Below are 19,675 nucleotides of genomic sequence, written 5' to 3' on the forward strand. Positions count from 1 at the left end.
CATTTTAAAATTATAATCCCGAAATATTTACACCATTTTAAAACTATAATCCCGTAATATTTACAGCATTTTAAAATTATAATCCCGAAATATTTACAGCATTTAAAATCATTACCCCGAAATATTTACAGCATTTAAAATCATTACCCCGAAATATTTACAGCATTTTAAAATTATAACCCCGAAATATTTACAGGATGTTGACACCATTACATATTTACATCATCAAATATTTTCAGGACATCCAATATTTACAGAATACTGACATTTGTTGCAGCCTTTAGATATTTACTGAATGCTGATTAGTCTGAGAATCTAGCCCATCAGAATGTTTGTGACTACTACCTTGTGCTGTAGTTTCCTCTGGTGAAGTGTTGGGGGTTCTTAGGTTGTGAAAAATAAGAGAATTTAGCTCTGTAGCCTGTTTCACTGCTGTGTTCGTATTGATCCATAATACCTCACTTATGTATTTCCAGATTCAGAACTGCCGGCTGGTACACACTAAAGTGGTCCTCACCCAATGCAACTTATAGTAAAGATTTGGAAAACTAAAAGAGGGATTTAAATCATCCGTTTCGAAACCGGACAAGGATTACATCCGTTTCATGTGTACCTGCTCTGCGATGCCTGGTTTGTAGTGTAACAGAACTGGTGTTATTTTCGGAGACAGGAATGCTCTTGACTAATAAATGTTGAAAAGCTGCTATTAGGGAGGTTGATTTAATAACGGTACAATAGTAAAACGGAATCGAAGAACTCAAGAAATATCGAGATAAAACAGGTTGGACAGATATTTCTTGTCAGCAGTCGAAGGGATATGTGTACACTATCGCTGTGCAGTTTGGTCACCGGACGAGGGAAGGATTGCTGAAAGGTCTGTATATCTATCTGGTCATAGTATAGTACAATGTGTCATGTTAATTATTGTATGACATCATCTAATGTCAAGATAATGATGTCAGTAAATATGTGATGTCATATAATACCAAGATAATGATGTTGGTAAATATGTGATGTCATCTAATACCAAGATAATGATGTCAGGAAGTGTGACATCATCTAATGTCAAGATTATCACATTGGTCAGTGTTTTTTGTGATTTAATGCAAAGATAATGTCAGAAACTGTGATGTCATTTAAAGCAAAGACAATGATATCAGTGAGTGTGTGATGTCATCTAATACAAAAATAATGATGTGAAATTACAAAGATTGTGATGTACTACCTATTTGAGGTGGTTCCAATGTTCCATTCATGTATTCCTGTTGTTGTCGTGTACAGTGCAAAAAGCAAAGCTTAGCTAGTAATATTCTGAATGGGTAAACAACTGGCCTAAAGCATGCACTTCTCAGCTCACTCATTGTCTGCAATTAACCGAATTTCATGCTGCACAAGCAAACACTTCACAGGCACAATTACATCAGCTTCCCGAGAAACACAAGCAGCCAAACGTAGTGAGTTTGAACCATGCACCTCGGATCTTTACTAAAGATAACAATAGGCCAACGCTCCGACCGAATAAGCTATCACGGCCGCCACAAAAGAAAAAAAAATTAGAATACGGTATAATTTCATACAACAACTATATACTTTAACACAACCAACATAGGTTCAAATTTTACAATGAAATGTGTAACAAGTCTTTCTCATATAAATTTCATTTTACTGAAATATACAGTGGAACTTCGTTAACTCGAAGTCGACGGGACCACGAAAAAACTTTGAGTTATCCGAGTGTTCGAATTAAGCGAGTTATCGTTTTTGGTGAAAAGTTTGGTCAATATTTGTCAACATTATATAATCATTATAACTTCGCTCTGTCGCTCATCAGTTTAGTGTGAAGACTGGTCAATACATGTAAATATATATGTAATGTTTCGTTATGTCACTTGTAATTTGGTGTAATTTTGCCGATATACAGTCAAGATAAAGTTTCTTTCACTTAGTCACTTCAATAACGATCTGATGTGCAAGTCATGTTTGCAAAAGGTAAACGATAAAACGGAATTCGACAAAATAACAAGTTATTAATGTCAAAACAAATAACCGTTTAAGTTTAACACAGATTGCATACAAAACGTAACAGAACCATTACCTTTTATTGGACATATATAAAATACTGTTTGATCGGCCTACTTACTTTTTATTGTTAACCACGCCATTTCCATGTGTATTAGCACCGGAAGTTGGGCTGCGCATGTGCGTATAAAATGTTACTGTAACTGAGTTGGCGTTTTATCCGATTTAATAAGACAGCACTGACCGTTACAGTTGTACTCTGAACACCTCGGCAGTAATTACGCTATTGTTTCAGCAGTTTAAAGATTTAATAGGCGCCGGTGACTGTGTCATTTCTACACCTGTAAAAACATCAGCCGGGTAGATCTACCGGTGTGTCAGAGATTAGTTCCGCTTGAGCGAACGGGTAGATGAGTTGTTGACTATCGTGTGTACTGATATCGGCGACTGCCTTGGGGAAATTACCTGATGTAAGTAAAGCAGTACTTTTTATCACCAAGACTTGTTGTTATAAGATTCAACCGACAATTTCTTTTATGAATTTATGAAACACTTATAATAGCATGTAGGTTAGTAGTGCCGATATGTTCAGTATTACAAACGGAATTTAGCTCTTAAAAAATGTCGGCGTTTGCCACCGATCAACGAAAATTATACTTCGAGTTATTCGAACATTTCAAGTAGGATTTTTTTTGTTGGGACCAAATTTTTCTTCGTATTATCCGAGTTTTTCGAGTTATCCGAATTCGAATTTTCCGAGTTTTTTTTACTAAGATAAAGAGAGAATTCGGCCGGGACCGGCGAGGTACTTCGAGTTAAGCGGGGTATTCGAGTTATCCGAGTTCGAGTTAACGAAGTTCCACTGTAGTATAATCATTTGGCACAATATCAGTTACACAAAGGGAGATAATTCACTTGGTCTAATCAATAAAGACTATAATAAATGTGTGCCCATGGTGTGTATATTAGCTTCAACATATTGTATAGGGTGTGGATTTATGTTTTTATAAATCGGCGATAAGAGAAGAATATGATACAGTACTATAAGCGACCAAATCATTATTCAATAAATCATCTGTTTTCTAACCAATACATACCATGTGGTGAAGTTGTAAATGCTTTTTAAAATTTGTTACACACCGAGTTTTAAAGTGACCTGTGGAAATTAAGTCATAATAAATTTTCTCAACATGACAAGCAAAAATGTAAATTTATGTTTTCTGAACAAAAATTAATTTCCGCTTGGTCGGATGGTAACAGACGTTGAGTGCTACACAAAAAAAAATGTATTAACCAATCCGAAACTAATTGTAAAAACATTCTCCAGTTGTAAAATGACAATTGCAGTGTCATGTTGTTTGAAAAATGAAGAATGCTTTTTGAAAAAAAAATTTATTTCTTTTTTGTATAGAAGAATTTTTGTCAGAAAAGTCCTAGGCTGCATGGTTGCTGCAGTTACATAATAGCTTAACTAATTGGTCGACACTTATAACTAAATATTTGGAGATGAAAATCAGGAATAATTGATATCTATATATTCTTAAAGTTCTTGCAAATTGAAATATTTTCCATCATGTCATTATGACAGTGCAGTTTCAAGGACAATTTATGTCTCGCCTGCAACGAAAAGTGGCAGATATGAGGCTGTTGTGGTACTTTTACTGTGGTGACGACGGCGGCAGCGGCGTCAACATTTCACTTCAAATTTGTGTGAATTTCATGCTGCACAAGCAAACACTTCACAGGCACAATTACATCAGCTTTCCAAGAAACACAAGCAGCCAAAAGTAGTGAGCTTGAATCATGCACCTCGGATCTTTACCAAAGATAACAATAGGCCAACGCTCCGACCAACTAAGCTATCACGGCCGCCACAAAAGAAAAAAAAATTAGAATACGGTATAATTTCATACAACAACTATATACTTTAACACAACCAACATAGGTTCAAATTTTACAATGAAATGTGTAACAAGTCTTTCTCATGTAAATTTCATTTTACTGAAATATAGTATAATCATTTGGCACAATATCAGTTACACAAAGGGAGATAATTCACCTGGTCTAATCAATAAAGACTATAATAAATGTGTGCCCATGGTGTGTATATATCTACAACATTGTATAGGGTGTGGATTTATGTTTTTATAAAACGGCGATAGGAGAAGAATATGATACAGTACTATATATGACCAAATCATTATTCAGTAAATTATCTGTTTTCCAACCAATACATACCATGTGGTGAAGCTGTAAATGCTTTTTAAAATTTGTTACACACCAAGTTTTAAAGTGACCTGTTGAAATTAAGTCATAATAAATTTTCTCAACATGACAAGCAAAAATGTAAATTTATGTTTTCTGAACAAAAATTAATTTCCGCTCGGTCTGATAGTAACAGACGTTGAGTGCTACACAAAAAAAAATGTATTAACCAATCCGAAACTAATTGTAAAAACATTCTCCAGTTGTAAAATGACAATTGCAGTGTCATGTTGTTTGAAAAATGAAGAATAGTTTAAAAAAAAAAAAATTATTTCTTTTTTGTATAGAAGAATTTTTTTGTCAGAAAAGTCCTAGGCTGCATGGTTGCTGCAGTTACATTATAAATAGCTTAACTAATTGGTCGACACTTATAACTAAATATTTGGAGATGAAAATCAGGAATAATTGATATCTATATATACTTAAAGTTCTTGCAAATTGAAATATTTTCCATCATGTCATTATGACAGTGCAGTTTCAAGGACAATTTATGTCTTGCCTGCAACGAAAAGTGGCAAATATGAGGCTGTGTGGTACTTTTACTGTGGTGACGACGGCGGCAGTGGCGTCAACATTTCACTTCAAATTTGTGTGAATTTCACCCTGCACAAGCAAACACTTCACAGGCACAATTAAATCAGCTTCCCGAGAAACACAAGCAGCCAAAAATAGTGAGCTTGAACCATGCACCTCGGATCTTTACCAAAGATAACAATAGGCCAACGCTCCGACCGACTAAGCTATCACAGCCGCCACAAAAGAAAAAAAAATTAGAATACGGTATTATTTCATATAATAACTATATACTTTAACACAGGGACCACCATAGGTTCAAATTTTACAATGAAATGGGTAACAAGTCTTTCTCATGTAAATTTCATTTTACTGAAATATAGTATAATCAGTTGGTACAATATCAGCTTACACAAAGGGAGATAATTCACTTGGTCTAATCAATAAAGACTATAATAAATGTGTGCCCATGGTGTGTATATATCTACAGCATTGTATAGGGTGCAGTCAACATTTCACTTCAAATTTGTGTGAATTTCATGCTGCACAAGCAAACACTTCACAGGCACAATTACATCAGCTTCCCGAGAAACACAAGCAGCCAAAAATAGTGAGCTTGAACCATGCACCTCGGATCTTTACCAAAGATAACAATAGGCCAACGCTCCGACCGACTAAGCTATCACAGCCGCCACAAAAGGAAAAAAATATTAGAATACGGTATAATTTCATACAACAACTATATACTTTAACACAGGGACCACCATAGGTTCAAATTTTACAATGAAATGTGTAACAAGTCTTTCTCATGTAAATTTCATTTTACTGAAATATAGTATAATCAGTTGGTACAATATCAGCTTACACAAAGGGAGATAATTCACTTGGTCTAATCAATAAAGACTATAATAAATGTGTGCCCATGGTGTGTATATATCTACAGCATTGTATAGGGTGTGGATTTATGTTTTTATAAAACGGCGATAGGAGAAGAATATGATACAGTACTATATATGACCAAATCATTATTCAGTAAATTATCTGTTTTTCAACCAATACATACCATGTGGTGAAGTTGTAAATGCTTTTTAAAATTTGTTACACACCAAGTTTTAAAGTGACCTGTTGAAATTAAGTCATAATAAATTTGCTCAACATGACAAGCAAAAACGTAAATTTATGTTTTCTGAACAAAAATTAATTTCCGCTCGGTCTAATGGTAACTGAGACGTTGAGTGCTACACAAAACAAAAAATGTGTTAATAAACCGATCCGAAACTAATTGTAACAACATTCTCCAATTGTAAAATGACAATTGCAGTGTCATGTTGTTTGAAAAATGAAGGATACTTCTTTTTTATTTTTAATTTCTTTTTTGTACAGAAGGAGAAGAATTTTTGTCAGAAAAGTCCTAGGCTGGTTGCTGCGGTTACATAATAGCTTAACTAATTGGTCGACACTTATAACTAAAAATTTGCAGATGAAAATCAGGAATAATTGATATCTATACTTAAAGTTCTTGCAAATTGAAATATTTTCCATCATGTCATTATGACAGTGCAGTTTCAAGGACAATTTACGTCTCGCCTGCAACGAAAAGTGGCAAATATGAGGCTGTTGTGGTACTTTTACTGTGGTGACGACGGCGGAAGCGGCGTCAACATTTCACTTCAAATTTGTGTGTTTAGATCAAACTTGGTGTATAGTTAGATCATTTCAATCTTCTGTTATGCAGGTTGTTTTTGATAATGTTCCTGAAACTGTTGAAAATGATATATCCATATTTGATTACTCTCAGTAATAGATGTTTGTGCATTTGATTTCAATGGCAGATTCCCATGTCTGTGAAGCCATACACACTTTTAAATGATAATTTGACATTTTAATGTTAAATTATAGTTTATATACAGCAATATGTTTTTTCCTCTGCTAACATATTTTATGTAGTTATGTATTTTTAAGATGTGTATTAAGTTATGTGGGTTCTAGATATTGTTCCGTAGTTGTAGCATGTTGTTTATTTTTTTTATGGTAATTTTGTATCCAAGGGCTCTCAGTGTTTATATGCTAATTAGATGAAGTCATTATTGACCAATCAACAATTCCCCCTAGAGGGGTACATCTATTAGCTATGCCCCCTAAGCCTCCATTCTGAGAATTTTGGCGGATGTATGCATATGGGCACTTGTTTTCACGTTATTCTTTCAATCTAAGGAACACATTATTCATTTAACTTTTCGGACTCAAAAACAACTGAGGATATACAATACTCCTTCTACGTAGATCAACTTACGGAACAGATTTGAACTGTGTGCCTTCCCTTCAAAGATTTTCGTAGGACCGATTTGTGTGTCTAGTTCTGTGAGCTAGCCTATACGATTACGGAGCTCACGTGCGTTTATTCTACTTGGCTCGGCTAGAGGGTATGTTTAAACTGTTCTTCATCATGTATTCGTATCATACCTCCTACGTACTTTTACGTTTCTGACTCACTTTAATACATGCGTACATAGGCGAATTCCTCGCCTGGAACGTTTTTGTTTACATTTGTATGCATTGTGTGCTTCTCCATCTCGGACGCCAAATTTTCCATTATGGGGCCTAAACGAAGAACTGCAAGAGCCGTGCCTTATGACCCGGAAATGGTAGAAAACTGGACCATTTCTCGTCTACGAGAGGAACTTAAGACTTTGGGAATTTCGTTCAAATCTAGTGACAAACGTTTAGTTTTGGCTAAGAAATTGAAAGACGGTCGCTCGAGACCCGAGAGTCGTGTGCAAAGCACTAGTGCGCGATCCCATAATTCCACAGGGCAAGATGGCGGCGCCCATGAAGTTGTCAATACCGATCGCCTAGTGGATATTGTGTCAAGTCTGGCAGACAGTGTGACTACTTTACAAGAAAGTTATTTGCGTTTGGAACAACGGGTATCAACTCATAGTGTCGCAGAAACCAATAGTTCTTCGCCTATCCCTCAAAGAACCTTGCCAGAGTTAAATTTAGTGCGCGAGAGGACAAGTTTTGCTCCATCGGCAGCAGCAGGAAGTGAGAGTCAGCTGGTATCTCTTCGTGATCCTATATCACATATACCGTCTACGACACCCTCTTCTCTAACAGAGAGAAACTTTACTTTGGAAACAGCATATAGGAGACTGAGCGACGAAACTAGTTCTCAAGGTGAGACCTTTTCTAAACGTACACGTTTTGGGTTCGCTTCTGAATCTATACCGCTAGTTGAGACTATTTCACCAGCTTTACGACAGCAAATTATTTCTGGCAGAGACGTCAATCTGGCGGCTCTTTTAATACCATATTTCAATGGCCAAAGCGACCCCAATTGCCAGTCTGAGAAGCCTGATGCTCGTCTCAACAGAATTCTGACCTTGAGCGAATTCATTTTAGCGTTTGGTGTCTACAAGCAGGTCATGTGCTCAGCTCACCCTTCCAGAAGGATCGAGCTCGACATATATGAGCGTGACATAGTTGATATGGGTATCCGATATACGACAGGATTCTATGATTACCACAGACAGTTTTCGTTAAGGGCAGCAGCTCAACTGCGATACAACAACATACCCATTGACTGGTCTATCCGTGACAACATACTATTTTGTAACATTTTTGCTAATCACAAGCCCATTTCTTGTGAGAACTGCGAGAGTACCTTACATTCCACAGGATTTTGCCCAGTTATGCGTGATAGACGACAACCATCCGGGAATGTACCCAAAAACAACAAGGCTAAATCCTCACATAGTCAGGGGACACCAACCACAGACTTAAAAGGTCGTCCCAAAGTCTATCATGAGGGTCGTGAAATTTGTAATAATTTCAATAGTGTTCACGGATGCAACATACCTTCTTGTTTTTTCCTCCATGTTTGTTTGTCGTGTAAGGGAGGTCACTCAAAGTCAGCCTGCCCTTTAGAGGAAACAAGGCCTCATGCGAAGAAGAAGTAGTTTCTACGTCAAATCAGTCGTTTTCAGCTACTACACCTATTAATGTTGGGGCTCTTCAATTTGAACTCAGAAATCATCCTGACCGTGCCTTTGTTAAATTCCTATTGGAAGGTTTAAAATATGGCTTTGACACAGGGTTTCAAGACTTGCCTGTCAACTCAATCATCTGTAAAAATTTGAAGTCAGCTACGAATGACCCACAGTGTGTGACAGATTTAATTTCCAAAGAACTTCAGAAAGGCTATCTGCTTGGTCCATTCGACTCCATACCTTTCACCAAATACCGTATCAATCCCATCGGCTTAGCGGAGCACAAGTACTCCAAGAAGAAGCGTCTGATTGTTGACTTATCAGCTCCTCACCAAGACGCTTCCAATCCCAGCCTTAACAGTCTGATTGACAAGGTCACCTGCTCCTTGAAGTATGTTACTATTGACGATGCTATCCGTCTCATCAAACAATGTGGAAAAGATGCATGGTTAATGAAAACGGACATAACAGACGCTTTTAAGTTGTTGCCTATCAAACCCGTGTTTTGGTCGTATCATGGCATTCAGTGGGAAAACAAATTTTATTTTTTCACTAGACTTGTCTTTGGAAGTCGTTCGAGTCCTAAGTTGTTTGATAACTTATCACGAGCGGTCTGCTGGATTGCTAGGACTAACTACAATATCTCCAACATTTTACACCTTCTAGATGACTTTTTAGTTATAGAACCTACGGAAGTCAACGCTATGGCTACTATGGAACGTTTCCTCTCTGTATTTGCCAATCTTAGCATTCCTTTAGGAGCCCATAAAACGGTGGGACCTTGTGTTATGCTGGAATATTTAGGGGTATACTTAGACTCTCGAAATCGTGAAGCTCGGCTTCCGTTAGAGAAAATCGAGCGGATTTCCTCAATATTAGATACTTTTCTAAACCGGAAGTCGTGTACAAAAAAAGAACTCTTAAGTTTACTGGGTCACATGAACTTTGCAAGTCGGTGCATCAAACCAGGACGGACGTTCGTTTCCCATTTGATATCATTATCTACCACCGTACGCGAATTACACCACCATATCAAGCTTACAGAGGAGTGTCGAGCTGATCTGCACATGTGGTCTGTTTTCTTAAAAAATTGGAACGGTGTTTCTTTTTTCTTAGACGACCATATCACTACAGCTGCTAATTTACACCTATACACTGACGCTACTCCAGATGCGTTTGGGGGCATTTTTGGCACCAAGTGGTTTCAAGGCATTTTCCCTCCTGGTCTTAAGGAACTTGAGCCGTCCATGGCCCTTTTCGAACTTTACCCCATTGTAATGGCTTGTGTTCTATGGGGTCACCAGTGGCATGAGAAACGTATCTTATTTCATTGTGATAACTTAGCGACTGTCGAAATAATCTCTAAGGGACGCTCAAAAGTTAAAAGCATTATGAAACTCATGCGGAAATTAACATTCCATTCAGCTGTAAACAACTTTGTTGTGCATGCGGTGCATATTCCTGGGAAAGAGAATAACATTGCTGATGCCATTTCTCGTTTTCAGATGGTGCGTTTTCGTCAACTGGCGCCCCAGTCAGACGTCTTCCCGATTCCTTGCCTCCCCATGTCATCTTTAATGATGAGCTGAATGGTGAAGTTGACCATTTATGGAACAAGGCCTTGAGTCCAGGAACTTTAGCTTCGTACAAATCAGGACTTCAGTGTTTCTTGACATTCATGTTCATGCAAGGTATCAGCTGTCCAGTAGGACACCTGCCCCACATTACTGAAGACATTCTCATCCTTTTTGTCACGCATTGTAACAAACAGTTACGACTTAAATTCGATACAATTAAGTTATACCTTTCTGGTGTACGTTTTCATTACATTCGACATAGTTTAGGGGATCCCTTAGCCGGCACTTTGCGCTTGTCATATATTCTTCGTGCTATTAAGAAATCAAATGTGTTTCTTTCAACCAAACGCCTTCCTATAACTTGTGATGTGTTGTACAAAATGTGTGCCGCTTTGAAGGGCAAAAGTGGTATGTTTGCCCCTTTTACTGACCTTATGCTTCAGTGTGCATTCAAAACTGCCTTTTACGGTTTTATGCGATGTGGTGAGTTCACTTGTAAGACTGTTGGTGAAGCTAACTTCATTCGTGTTGGGGATGTCACCATATCACCAGACCATTCTATTTTCCATTTGTGCCTACGTTCTTCTAAAACAGATCCATTTGGAAAGGGAGTCATTTTAAAAATTTTTGAAAACAGTGTTTTTACTCCAGTGTCTACGATGCAAAAGTATTTGCACCTTCGTTATTCACAAGGAGCTACTTCGTCTTCTCCCCTTTTCGTTGATTATAATTCAGATCGAGATGTTACTCCTTTAATGCGCCATACTTTTATTGCCTATCTTAAGGAAACTCTTTCACGCATAGGTGTTAATAGCGAAGCATTTAATGGACATTCATTTCGCATTGGGGCTGCTACCTCAGCTGCAGCTGCTGGTGTGGAAGATCATATTATCCAAACTCTTGGTCGCTGGTCTTCAAATTGTTTCATACGTTATATACGTACTGACCCGGCTACTATTTCCCGTGCACAAAACCACATGTCTTCTTTACCTAATTAAGTATTGGGGGCTCTCACTCACAGTAATTTACAGTAATCATTACAGTAATCATTACAGTAATCATTTATTACTCTGAGCTCAATTTTGGGCTTCATTCCTTGGGGAATTTACCCCCAATACTTTAGTGGTATTATTTTAAGTATTTAGTTATTATATGTGTGTAGTATATGTAATTATTTCTATCTTTCCTTCTTGAATCGCTCAAGATCTTGTCTCTTGAATCGCTCAAGAGTATCTTCTCTTAAAACGCTTAAGAGTTCTTTCTGCTCTTGAAACGCTCAAGAGTATCTACTCTATTTTCATTGTAACTTAGTTAAGGTATAATCTTACTAAGCCTCTCTGGAGTTCGGCAGAGTCTTGCTTGGTATTGTTATTAGTTTTTAGTAAGGTATTGTTTTATAAGTTTATATTTGTAAGTGGGATTTGTTTTGGAGTGAGTAGCCCCTGATACGCCAAATATGTTTTTATAATAATGTGCATGAATCTTATGAACTAGCAAGTAATAAACAGGTAAACTGTTTCCATGTGTTTGTTGTATATAAATTATCTCTGATTGACCCTGACATTACTGTTACGACAATCATGAGACGGTAGATTAATTTGGATGTAGCCTTGTTACAGTGTAATCCATCAGGTTATATCGTACCATAATGTTGAATTCAATGTTAAAATTTATTTTGGTCTCTGAGCATGTCATTAAAAAAACTCCCATATCTGTCAGAAACTATAAATCAGGAACTGATCATGAGATATTGTGTAACATCATAGTTACACCTTAGTAACACCTAGAAACATCATAGTTACACCATAGTAACATCATAGTAACAGTATAGTAACACAAGAGTAATACCATAGTAGTAACACCTAGAAACACCTATCAATACCATAGTAGTAACAGTATATTAGCACCATAATATCATAGTAACACTATAATAACACCATATTAGTAACTCCATAGTTACACCATAGTAACACCTAGTAACATCATAGTAAGATCATAGTAACATCACAGTAACTCTTTAGTAACACCACAACAAAACTGCATTAATGGATTAAGGGAAAAAAATTAATCAAGGAACTTGCCTTAAAACCAATGCTGCTTTTCAGTGGGAAAATTCATGTTACAGAATATTTAATTACCTAAGTTAATTAATATTGATGAAACATGAGCCTGTTTTCTGGAACAGACTATATTTGTTATTGCAGAATGATTACCTAATATTACCTCTGACCCAGACAAATGTTCATTAGTTGATAATTTATAGTTTATTAACCAATTTATTATCAAAACCAGCTGCTTTTATCAGAAAAAATTCTTGTGTTATCAACTTATGATGGCATCCTTCCTTTCAAGGCATGCTTTGGATTTGCATAATGAAAAGGATATTATTTATTGAGCATCATTTGTTTTCCCATTAATTCTTTGCCCAAATTTTTCTTAATTGTCTTTGAGGTGCGAGGTCGAGCATTTAAAAGTAATTTATTTCTTTTTTGTGAATTTTCTTAAGGCTTTATTTCTCCTATTGGGTAATAAATAGGTGGAAAGTGAGGGTGGTTTTGTAGTGCTTAGCTAAAAGGGTGCAAGAGCTGATGATTATTGAGGTCCTTTTAATTGCTATTTTTGAGGATAGATTAAAAATTGAAGAAAAAATGGTGAAAATAAAGTTAATTGAAAATATTAAAGCCCATTTTGTAATATCAATGAACAAATTACATCATTTTTGCATCATTATTTCTTTGTAATATTTTAAAAGTTTGAACCATAAAAAATAAGTTATGTTAAAAGTACCTGAGCCGTAGTACTGAAGAAAGTTAAAAAGTACTGTGTAGATGTTGATAGGGCATTAAACAATACCCAGGTAAAAAGTACTGTGTAGATGTTGATAGGGCATTAAACAATACCCAGGTAAAAAGTACTGTGTAGATGTTGATAGGGCATTAAACAATACCCAGGTAAAAAAAAAACACCAAAAAAACCAGTACTGCATACTCGGGTTGTGTCTAGCCTATAGGGACCTTGGGTCGAGATTATATCGTGTAGGTTTTGACACGTTTGAATTCCTGTGGATACATAACCTTTATCACCTCTACAGTGACATAGATAACAGTGGCAGAAGATTGGAAATTGTTCATGGTGGCACTCCGCACAGCATCTGATGCTACAGCTGTAACGCTTCTTAATCAAATCAAGGATATATGGTACTGCCTTTATATATTAGATCAAGGATTCCATTTCACCAGTCAACAGAGTTACAAGCTGAGTCTGTTTTGTAGTTATTGTGGACAGTTCAGGTTAGGTTAGTTAAACTTACTTATACTGGCTTATATGTTTATCAACAAATCTTGTCTGGTGTTTGGGTTAATAGCTTGGTCGGGGGCCGTGGTGGCCGAGTGGTTCAGGTGTTCCGACACTTTATCACTAGTCCTCCACCTCTGGGCTGCGAGTTCGAAACCCACGTGGGACTGTTGCGTGATACTGACCATAGGCTGGTGTTTTTTTTCTAGGTACTCCGGCTTTCCTCGACCTCCAAAATCTGGCACGTCCTTAAATGACCCTTGCTGTCAATAGGACGTTAAACTAAATAAACCAATCTGTACAAGGTTAGGCCAGTCTTAAGGTAGTTGTATTGTAGCTGAAGTCACATATGGTAAATTTCTTCAAATATAAGTCCTTTGAAATTATTAAGATATTTATATTAACCATAAATCAGTGCAATACAATAGGATTTTTCACTGTATAGTTGGCATACATGTATATACTTTTTAGCTTACCTAATGCTTATATCTTGGTACCTGTATCTCATCAGTCTGTTTCCCATATCTATCCGTCTGACATAAACATTTCCCCTTAAACAACTAATCACTAAGAGGCCTAGGGTCATATTTGGTCAGTAGCATGCTTTTGATAAAGGGATACCAAGTTTGTTCACATAAATGACCTTGACCTACTTTTTAAAGCATTTTATATGTCTTGTCAGTAACTAAGAGTCCTTAAGAGTGATGAAATTGGGCCAGTAGCATGCAGCGATGAATGGCTACAAAACTTTATCACACATGTATGAAAAAACTTGATCTTAATTTTCATTTAAGCATTGATGTCATTTTTTTTTTAGTTTCATCGGGGTATGAAACAAATTTTGTTTGCAAACTGTATGAATCCGCAAAGCGGATTCTTACAGAAGTTTGCAAACAAAATTTGTTTCATACCCCGATGAAACTAAAAAATAATTGACATCAACGCTTATAATTAATTATTGAAAGTGATTTTCTGATTTAAAACATGTTTTATGTACAATTTTACTGGTTTTAAATGTGATTCTTTTTCTCAAATCAATACGCAACGTCGTATTGTGACGTCACATTTTTCGCGCCATTCTCGGAATTTCTTTCATAGAATGAAAAGTATTTTTCGATCAAACACATTTGAGTATTTACCATGAAAACAAAGAAAATTTAATTATACATGTATGAAAAAACTTGACCTTAATTTTCATATTAGATTGAAATGGTATTAGCTTAGCATCCACATTAATAACATTGATCTAGATCAGCTGTAAATCTGCGCGAATAAAGCTGCAATTTTAATGAATTTAATTAATATCAATTAAGTTCATTGATATTAGTGTATTAGCAGGTGAGCTATACGGGCCCAATTAGCCCTTTCTTCGTGTGACTGCATGAATTCTTTAAAGATGTATAAAGGGAGATTAAGAATTTCATTTGTGTTAAGAGGAAGTAAATTTGTTACAACCATGTAATTTAACTTTGCTGGTTCCTGATTGAGAATGCCATCCTGAATCAACGTATTTAGAATATCTGGAGAAAATCTGACACTTGGAGATTTTATTTGTCAGTCTTGGTGCCATTTAAGAAATGTCGATCATGATATTGGTGATCATTTTCCTGAGATAATTGTCAGTTTCCTTCTCGTAATCCATCGCTGATGTGTGTTTTATGTGCTCAGCGTGTGGTTTACTCCCGTCAGATGAGGAAGGAGTAAACTTGAATAACCGGCCATATATCAATTATTGTCAGATCATTGTCAACTTACCATAGTGGATTTCATCTGTTAATTTTTTTCAATTGGAAAATTAATACCAATATTGTGTAAATGATTCTGAAGTTGTTTATCACACATACATTTTCCTCAGGCTTGATATTTTATAGGATGTATTTATATCAAGTTTATCATATGGTATATAGGCTAAATAGTCCATAGATATAGGAAGGATGAAGGGTCATTAGGTGATGGTATTCATCAGTTGGATGATATTGTATTCATGAGTAGGCTAAATGGTAGATGGCAGTATTTATGAGTAGCTATATATATGCTAAATGGAAGATGACAGTATTTATGAGTAGGCTAAATTATTGATGATGGTATTTATGAGTAGGCTAAATGGTTGGTGACAGTGTTTATAAGTAGGCTAAATGGTAGATAGTGGTATTTATGAGTAGGCTAAATGATGGTATTTATGAGTAGGCTAAATGATGGTAGTTATATGAATATAGGCTAAATGGTAGATGGCCGTATTTATGGGTAGGCTAATTGGTAGGTGACAGTTTATGAGTAGGCTGATTGGTCGGTAACAGTTTATGAGTAGGCTAAACGGTAGGTGACAGTATCTATGGGTAGGCTAAATGGTTGATGATGGTATTTATGAATAGGCTAATTGGTAGGTGACAGGACTTATGAGTAGGCTGATTGGTAGGTGACAGTTTATGAGTAGGCTAATTGGTAGGTGACAGGACTTATGAGTAGGCTGATTGGTAGGTGACAGTTTATGAGTAGGCTGATTGGTCGGTGACAGTTTATGAGTAGGCTGATTGGTCGGTGACAGTTTATGAGTAGGCTGATTGGTCGGTGACAGTTTATGAGTAGGCTGATTGGTCGGTGACAGTTTATGAGTAGGCTGATTGGTCGGTGACAGTGTTTAGGAGTAGGCTAATTGGCCGGTGACAGTGTTTATGAGTAGGCTAATTAGTAGATGATGGTATTTATGAGTAGGCTAATTGGTAGATGATGGTATTTATGAGTAGGCTAATTGGTAGATGATGGTATTTATGAGTAGGCTAAATGATGGTATTTATGAGTAGGCTAAATGATGGTATTTATGAGTAGGCTAATTGGTAGATGATGGTATTTATGAGTAGGCTAATTGGTAGATGATGGTATTTATGAGTAGGCTGATTGGTAGATGACAGTGTTTATGAGTAGCCTTTATTGTAGGTTTTGCATCTTTTCACTGATAAACATTTTGTTATGACATGAAGAAGACAAGTTGGTCAGAATTAAGCAAGGAGTCTACTGACCCAAGGTCAAGGTCACTTGGTCACATTGTTCATCCATTGCACAGACAAATGTTCGACACTTATTATTTATCCATTTCCCTATTTTTCACACCTCATGAATGCATGGTGTTCATATCATTCATGCTTCGCTCTGTTTTTATACTGTAATATTCACTGTTAATATGTCATCTTTTCTCTGCTTACAGTAACGGCTCATGTGGAGAAGTTGGCTTGGACAAAACACCCGGAATTTCTTACCTCATTTCCTGGATTCTACAACCAATCACTGTGTCCGGATTACGCTCTACAATCCACCAATCACAGAAGAGACTTTGTGTATAGTGCCTTTTTAAGTTCTCAAAATTTCGTTGTCACTGTTTTTCAAAGACAACTTTTCCTGTGGTATGAATTTCCTACGACGGAGATTTAGTTCTGGGGACTTGCAGGGAGAACTTAGAGATGAAAACTCTAGTATACTCACTTTCAAAAAGGGGCCATCCCCTAGTGCCCCAAACTCCCCGTCAAAGTCCATGTCGGGGGCGGGAATCCCTCGGGTACCAGCGGGAAACAACAAACCAGCGTACAATAAGGACCGGTGTAAAACACTCCTCGTCATTGACGATCATCACACAGACTGGTATGTATATATAATGGACTTACTTACTTATTTTACTTATAGTAATCTTTCTTACTTAAAGTGCTTGCTTGGGATTGCTTTTCAGGTCCGAATGTCAAAGGTCAAGGTCACTGTTACTTAAAATGGAAAATTAGTTTCCATGAGATAACTAAAATTCCCTTGGGCCAATCAAACTTTAACTTCATGCACATCTTCCTTACTGATTGCTTTTCAGGTCCAAAGGACAAAGGTCAAGGTCATTGTTACTAAAAATAGAAAAATCTGTTTCCTTGTGATAACTCAATTCCTTTGGGACCATCAGACTAAATTTTCATGCAGTTTATCCTTACCACAAGTACTTGGATGGAATAAATTTTTTCTGGTCCAAATGTCAAAGATCAAGGTCACTGCTACTATAAATAGAAAATCTGTTTCTGTGCAATAACTCTCAAAATAACCAAAATTTCTGTATAGGCGACACATCAACTTCCATGAAAATCTTGTTCAAATTTCACATGTAGGTTGAATGGCTTTTCTTGGTTCCTAATGTCCAGTCTTGAGATTAATTAGGGCAAAAATGGCAGTCATCTTGGATTTTGATAATTGAAGTTGATAGTTATCGCTTTTTTTATGGATCTTTCGAAAATAAAATGTTAAGTGTTCTTCTTTGTCCCTAGTTGGGTATTGGCATTAAAAGTACAGTCATACTGTATCAACTTGTCATCAGAAAACTTGGTTAAGAGGAAAGAGAAGAAAAGTGTTGAAAATGGTGCAAAGATCATTTCGACATAGAATCACCAGTGCAAGTTATTGTTAAGATCATGATCTCTTTGGTAAAACAATGATCGATCATGGTTTGTGAATCAATTCCTTACCACTGTAATAACACATTGTACACTCTATAGAAAGAAATATGACTATAATGTTTTTGATCACAATTATTTTGAAAGAAATGAAAGAAATTATGAAGAGATTTTAACTCATCATTATGTTCGATTTTATTGTCTTCAATTGCGTGATTTTCCTTCGATTTTCACCTCAATGCTATCATGATCAGTTGAACTGAAAAGTTGTTCAAGATGGCGACCAAAAAATGGTCAGGAGTATATCAGGGTCATTCAAGGCAAGTTTGAGCAAAACTCCACTGGTAGAACTTGAAAAGAAGTTTGAAATAAGATTATTTTACAGATGATGGACAATACACAATGACAATAGGTCACTCTTAAACAAACAAAAAAATGTGAAAAAGCTGTTGGAAAGATTAAGCATCAAAATTTATTTTTTGTGCTAATCCAGAATTAATCATTCATAAATATATGCATTTAATCAATTAACATCAGATTGGTAACTATTTAACAATATTTTCACTTTCTTCAAGAAAACGATAAATCTCGTGTCAGCTGAGTAGCATATTAGTCTGTCAGGTGTGACACCATTTCTCAACAACATTGCATATTTTGTGTAGACATCTGTGAAATCAACCACCTCATCATTGAAAAGCAGCATATCCCAGTGGTGTCAGCCTTGCTAAATTATTTGAAAGCCTGTCAGCAGCGTGCCCCTGTAGTTAGAGCTCCTTGTAAGAAGGTGTATCAGGAGGGATTCCAAATCATGTCCTTTCTTGTTCAATTTCCATGCCCTTTGATTCCATATCCTTTCATATTTTTCATTTTTAGATCCTCAGACACATCCATCTTTGTTTCTTTTTTTTTTGTAACTTTTTTTTCTTCAAATTTATAACAATGCAAATATATCATATATAATCAATTTAACACTCACACATTTCTATTCATTCAATAAATATTCATTAATTATAAATTGCATTTTATTATGGTTATGTCAAATTGACCTACTGCTAAATCTCAATAATGTCTGTTATATATATGAGTGTTATTTAGAAGTGATAGAAACAGAAATTACCTCTGTGAGACATACATACATAGATACACCATGGCTAATCTCTGTCAGACCTCTGTGAGACATACATATATAGATACACCACAGCTTTCCTCTGTCAGACCTCTGTGAGACATACATAGATACACCACAGCTATCCACTGTCAGACCTCTGTGAGACATACATACATAGATACACCACAGCCATCCTCTGTCAGACCTCTGTGAGACATGCATACATAGATACACCACGGCTATCCTCTGTTAGACCTCTGTGAGACATACATAGATACACCACAGCTATCCTCTGTCAGACCTCTATGAGACATACATAGATACACCACAGCCATCCACTGTCAGACCGCTGTGAGACATACATAGATACACCACAGCTATCCTCTGTCAGACCTCTGTGAGACATACATACATAGATACACCACAGCTATCCTCTGTCAGACCTCTGTGAGACATACATACATAGATACACCACGGCTATCCTCTGTCAGACCT

The 19,675-nt window shown here is 36.4% G+C and overlaps 1 protein-coding gene across 1 annotated transcript in view; it reads left to right on the forward strand.

Moving 5' to 3' along the window:
* LOC117330819 (synapsin-like) overlaps nt 1-19,675 on the forward strand; it is a 180,064-nt gene that overhangs the window by 52,194 nt on the left and 108,195 nt on the right. Inside the window, exons 2-3 of the mRNA XM_033889330.1 lie at nt 477-874; nt 16,860-17,290. Coding sequence (XP_033745221.1) covers nt 17,058-17,290 — 233 coding nt within the window. The 5' untranslated portion in view covers nt 477-874; nt 16,860-17,057. The remainder of the gene's footprint in view (nt 1-476; nt 875-16,859; nt 17,291-19,675) is intronic.

Source organism: Pecten maximus, chromosome 7 (assembly GCF_902652985.1).
Source record: "Pecten maximus chromosome 7, xPecMax1.1, whole genome shotgun sequence".
In the NCBI taxonomy this organism is placed as follows: Eukaryota; Metazoa; Mollusca; class Bivalvia; order Pectinida; family Pectinidae; genus Pecten; species Pecten maximus.